This window comes from Malus sylvestris, chromosome 6 (assembly GCF_916048215.2).
Source record: "Malus sylvestris chromosome 6, drMalSylv7.2, whole genome shotgun sequence".
Taxonomy (NCBI): domain Eukaryota; kingdom Viridiplantae; phylum Streptophyta; class Magnoliopsida; order Rosales; family Rosaceae; genus Malus; species Malus sylvestris.
Window position 1 is genome coordinate 31,984,769 of NC_062265.1, and position 6,064 is coordinate 31,990,832.

The 6,064-nt window shown below is 44.2% G+C and overlaps 1 protein-coding gene across 1 annotated transcript; it reads left to right on the forward strand.

Moving 5' to 3' along the window:
• The first annotated feature begins 1,450 nt into the window (after window positions 1-1,450).
• LOC126626950 (chaperone protein ClpB1-like) lies at window positions 1,451-5,652 on the forward strand. The gene is made up of 7 exons (XM_050296356.1): window positions 1,451-1,629; window positions 2,142-3,328; window positions 3,448-3,629; window positions 3,757-4,379; window positions 4,467-4,746; window positions 4,830-5,027; window positions 5,121-5,652. The coding sequence occupies exons 2-7, from the start codon at window positions 2,176-2,178 to the stop codon at window positions 5,421-5,423; spliced, it is 2,739 nt and encodes a 912-aa protein (XP_050152313.1). The 5' UTR covers window positions 1,451-1,629; window positions 2,142-2,175; the 3' UTR covers window positions 5,424-5,652.
• The last annotated feature ends 412 nt before the right edge of the window (window positions 5,653-6,064 follow it).

The following is a 6,064-nucleotide window of genomic DNA, read 5'->3' on the forward strand; positions in this document are numbered from 1 at the left end:
ATATGACCGCTGCGGTGGTGGCCAGGAACCTTCTCACTCCCAAAGATAACAGACTACTTTCCAAACGGTCTGATGAGTTAGCTGTTAAGGATTCGCTGGCTCTCAGTGTTCAGTGTGCAGGTTCTGTGTCTAATATGGCCCAACGCCTATTTGCTCGAACCCGCCAAGTTGAATCATTGGCGGCTGAAGTGATGAGTCTCAAACAGGAGATTAGAGGGCTCAAGCATGAGAATAAACAGTTGCACCGGCTCGCACATGACTATGCTACAAACATGAAGAGGAAGCTTGACCAGATGAAGGAAACTGATGGTCAGGTTTTACTTGATCATCAGAGATTTGTGGGTTTGTTCCAAAGGCATTTATTGCCTTCGTCTTCTGGGGCTGTACCGCGTAATGAAGCTCCAAATGATCAACCTCTGATGCCTCCTCCTTCTAGGGTTCTGTCCAGTACTGAGGCTCCAAATGATCCCCCTCCGGTGCCTTCTCTTTCTGAGGCTCTACCGACTGCTGAGACTTCTCCTAAGCAACCTTTGTGAAGGCTCCCTCTTGTGTGTTTATTTTGACTCATGTATATGTACATATTTGTAGCTTATCGGGGATATCAATAAATAAGCTTTCCTTCATTTCAACGTATTGTGTTAAATACACCAAAGCCTTATTCGCTAAGTTCTTTGAATTTTCTTTTGTTGAAGCTTGTATGTTGAAGCTTTCTGAGTGGAGCATGTAGGTTGGGGTAGTGTTCCCTTAATTTTCCGAGTGAGGAAAACTTCTCGGTTGGAGACTTGGAAAATCCAAGTCACTGGGTGGGATCGGCTATATGAATCTTAGAACGCCATTGTGCTCGATCATGTGTCATGTCCTTCGTTAGATCCAAGTACTCTAAGTCTTTTCTTAGAGTCTCTTCCAAAGTTTTCCTAGGTCTTCCTCTACCCCTTCGGCCCTGAACCTCTGTCCCATAGTCGCATCTTCTAATCGGAGCGTCAGTAGGCCTTCTTTGCACATGTCCAAACCACCGTAACCGATTTTCTCTCATCTTTCCTTCAATTTCGGCTACTCCTACTTTACCCCGGATATCCTCATTCCTAATCTTATCCTTTCTCGTGTGCCCACACATCCAACGAAGCATCCTCATCTCCGCTACACCCATTTTGTGTACGTGCTGATGTTTCACCGCCCAACATTCTGTGCCATACAGCATCGCCGGCCTTATTGCCGTCCTATAAAATTTTCCCTTGAGCTTCAGTGGCATACGGCGGTCACATAACACACCGCCGTATGCCGACGTTTACATTTAAAAAAAAAAAAAAATAAATAAAATAAAAAGAGAACATTCTGGAAGTTACGAAAAACGCCTTGGAAGCTTCCCGCTTCGTCTGGACTCTGGTATGTTCTAGTTACTTTCGTGTCGGCCAGTCGTTTCGTCGTCCTTAAAATCTCTCCCACACTCTCCCAAGCATCCATCAGAAAAATCAGAACGTTTCGACTTCCCGTCTCTGTTTATCTACAACCAACACAGACAGGCCAAAGCAATCGATCAACCAGAAGAAATACCAATTCAAATTCTTCAAACGCAATTGTATATATTTACCCGCCATTGTTGCAGAAAAGCTTCAGCTTCCTCCTTACAAGGTACGTCCAAGATTTCTCTTTCTTTCTGTGAATCTTTGAGTTTTTAGAGTTGATTTTCACATGGGTTTTGAACGAATTTATATTTGTTAAGTTGCATAGCCTCTGCATTTCTTAAATTTTGGAAAAAGAAATGAAGAGGATGATGAATTTCGTAAACTGGGAAAAATATGATCAGTGTTTCTATGTTTTATTTGTACGCTCTGTTTTCGCATTTCAATATTGTTGAGTTGAATTGAAAGGTACCCAGATAGGGAGTTTTAATTTTAAGTTGAATTGCGTAGTTACCCAGATGAAAATCTGAATTTCGTAAATTGAGGAAAGTATGAACAATGATTCTACGTGTTGCTGGGTTGAATTGAAAAGAACCCAGATGAAATAATTTAATTTTTAGTTGAAATGAAAGAAATCCAGATTGAAAGTTTTAATTTTTATTTGAATTGGAAGTTACCCAGATGAAAAGTTTGAATTTTTACGACGATTTTTTTCATTTTCTCACATATGATGTTTTGCAGTGTTTGTTAGGTATCAATTAATTGGTGAAGGAAAATGAATCCTGATAGCTTTACTCACAAGACCAATGAGACTCTTGCCGGAGCTCATGGCCTGGCCATGGAAGCCGGCCACGCGCAGATCACGCCACTCCATCTTGCAACCGCGTTGGCATCTGATCCCAGCGGCATTTTCAGCCAAGCCATCGCCAATGGCGCTGGTAATCCCGATGCTCCAAAGTCCGTGGAGAGGGTGTTCAACCAGGCCCTGAAGAAGCTCCCATCTCAATCACCTCCGCCGGACGAAATCCCAGCCAGTTCATCCCTCATCAAAGTGATTAGGAGAGCACAGAAGGCGCAGAAGACAAGAGGGGACACACACCTGGCCGTTGATCAGTTGATTCTCGGTCTGCTCGAGGATTCCCAGATTGGGGACTTGCTGAAGGAAGCCGGCGTTGCTACGGCCAAAGTGAAATCTGAAGTCGAAAAGCTTCGTGGGAAGGAAGGGAAGAAGGTGGAGAGTGCTTCAGGGGATACTACATTTCAGGCATTGAAGACTTATGGACGGGACCTTGTTGAGCAGGCTGGGAAGCTTGACCCGGTTATTGGCCGTGATGAGGAGATAAGGAGGGTGGTGAGGATTCTTTCGAGGAGGACTAAGAACAATCCGGTTCTGATCGGAGAGCCGGGAGTTGGAAAAACTGCTGTGGTGGAAGGACTGGCTCAGAGGATAGTCGGTGGTGATGTCCCTAGTAATCTGGCTGATGTGAGGCTCATCGCATTGGATATGGGAGCTTTGGTGGCCGGGGCTAAGTATCGAGGGGAGTTCGAGGAGCGGTTGAAGGCAGTTTTGAAGGAAGTGGAAGAGGCTGAGGGGAAGGTGATTCTGTTTATTGATGAAATTCACCTTGTTCTTGGCGCTGGAAGGACAGAGGGGTCTATGGATGCAGCCAACCTGTTCAAGCCAATGCTCGCACGGGGGCAGCTGAGGTGCATTGGCGCAACAACTCTTGAGGAGTACAGAAAATATGTGGAGAAGGATGCTGCATTTGAGAGAAGGTTCCAGCAGGTTTACGTGGCGGAGCCTAGTGTTCCGGACACAATTAGCATCCTTCGAGGACTGAAAGAGAGGTATGAGGGTCACCACGGTGTTCGAATTCTGGACAGAGCTCTTGTTGTTGCTGCACAGCTTTCTAGCCGGTACATCACAGGTATGAATAAAAAATAGCTAATAATTGTGGTCAATTTTCTATGTTTAGGGATTGTGAAGCATTAATTTTGTGTAAAATTACTTGGTTCTGAAGTTTTCCTTTTTCCTTTTGCTTTATAGGGCGACATCTCCCTGACAAGGCGATTGATCTAGTTGACGAAGCTTGTGCGAATGTGAGAGTCCAACTTGACAGCCAGCCTGAAGAAATTGATAACCTCGAAAGGAAGAGGATGCAGCTGGAAGTTGAGCTTCACGCACTTGAGAAAGAGAAGGACAAAGCTAGCAAAGCTCGTCTTGTCGAGGTGATTACTTCATCCATAACTTAATGATTTGAGAACATTTGTCTGATGAAGTCGCAGATATTTTTTTCTATTCAATTTCTTGATGGTTTTTGTTCTTACGTGGGTTGTTCTACCATTTTATTCTCAGGTGCGAAAAGAGCTCGATGAACTGCGAGACAAGCTACAGCCGCTGGTGATGAAGTATAGAAAGGAGAAGGAAAGGGTTGATGAGCTTCGAAAGCTTAAGCAGAAGCGTGAAGAGCTCTTGGTAGCGTTAGCAGAGGCCGAAAGAAGATATGATTTAGCTAGGGCCGCAGACTTGCGTTATGGCGCTATTCAGGAGGTGGAAACCACCATTGCAAAACTTGAAGGTAGTACCGACGAGAACTTGATTTTGACGGAGACGGTTGGACCAGAACAAATTGCAGAGGTAGTAAGCCGTTGGACTGGCATACCTGTCACGCGGCTTGGCCAGAATGATAAAGAAAGGTTAATTGGACTTGGGGAAAGGTTGCATAAGAGAGTAGTGGGGCAAGACAGGGCAGTTGAAGCTGTCGCCGAGGCGGTTTTAAGGTCAAGAGCGGGGCTAGGAAGGCCAGAACAGCCTACCGGCTCCTTCCTGTTCTTGGGTCCAACTGGTGTTGGTAAAACCGAGCTTGCGAAGGCGCTTGCTGAACAACTTTTTGATGACGAAAATCTGATCGTCAGAATTGACATGTCCGAGTATATGGAACAACATTCCGTTTCGCGCTTAATTGGCGCTCCCCCTGGGTAAGTGCATTTGTAGTTTTCTTCACTCAAGCATGTTTGTGAGCTCAGCTGCAGCATTATGAACTCCGACTCATTCATATTTTACAGGTATGTTGGTCACGATGAAGGCGGGCAACTCACAGAGGCCGTGAGGCGGAGGCCTTACAGCGTTGTGTTGTTTGATGAAGTGGAGAAGGCCCACACCGCCGTTTTCAACACTCTCCTCCAAGTCCTGGATGATGGAAGACTAACTGATGGACAAGGCCGTACAGTTGATTTCAGAAACACGGTGATCATCATGACTTCGAATTTGGGGGCAGAACATCTCCTCTCCGGTTTGATGGGCAAGTGTTCGATGCAGGTTGCGCGTGATCGAGTTATGCAAGAGGTATCATCTTTGGCTACCATAATTCTGAATTATCGTGCTTCGCTTCGTTCTTTCAATACTTAACAAGTTTGGTTCCTGAATAGGTGAGAAAGCACTTCAGGCCTGAGCTGCTGAATCGTCTCGATGAGATTGTTGTGTTCGATCCTCTTTCTCGCGATCAACTGAGGAAGGTTGCCAGATTGCAAATGAAAGATGTTGCAGTCCGACTGGCTGAGAGGGGCGTCGCGATGGCAGTTACAGACGCAGCATTGGATTACATTCTGGACGAGAGTTATGATCCCGTAAGTATCAGCTTCGCGAATCCAAAACCTTTTCTTCTGCTTCACTCCTGTATGATATGTAATACTAACCAAGTACTCCATTTCCCCTTCCAGGTTTACGGTGCTAGACCTATTCGGAGATGGCTCGAGAAGAGGGTGGTGACGGAGTTGTCGCGGATGCTTGTGCGAGAAGAAATAGATGAAAACTCGACCGTGTTCGTAGATGTAGCGCCAACGGGAACTGGGCTGGTGTACCGGGTTGAGAAGAACGGAGGGCTTGTCAATGCGGCGACAGGGCAGAAGTCGGATGTGTTGATCCAGGTCTCGAATGCCAACGGGCCAAGGTCTGATGCAGAACAGGCTGTTAAGAAGATGAAGATTGAGGAAATTGATGAAGATGTTGACATGGATGAGTAAACCTTCCGTCTTAAACTCGTGAAAAGATAGTGAAAAATGCAGAACAGTTCCGGCATCAAGTGTTTTAAGAGTGTTGTTTTTGAGTTTCTCTTGTATAATAAAAACTTTGTATTCGTAATCTTTACGATTTTTTTTTTTTGTGCTTCGGTGTATCTTATGTGGCCGGAATTTTGAGTCGTTATATCTTTTGTTATTGGACTTGACAAAATTTAGTTATGTCCTTTTGTTATTGGACTTGATCAAAGATTTAACGACTAAAATTCATATGTGATTCGTCAGAATGTATGCTAAAATTTATGTTATATGCAGTCCACCTTTTTTTAGCTGGATTTCTTCACACTTGAACACAATAAAGGGACCTTATTTGATTAAATTAATAAATTTAGAAGCAAGTTAATTTCATTAATTCCATATGGCAGAAATAAGTTAATAAACAAATGCTCCACCACATGTGTGGCTTCATTAATTCTTTTGAGTTTTATTCTTGGGAAAGTATTTTTCAAGCGGGATACTTGACGTGTTAATTATAACACTGAACGAGTTGATACGCACAATTATTACAACACTAGAGGAATTGTTTATTTTCTTGTCAATTGTATATCTAGTGATTTGGTCCCACGAGAGTAGCATGAAGAAATAAG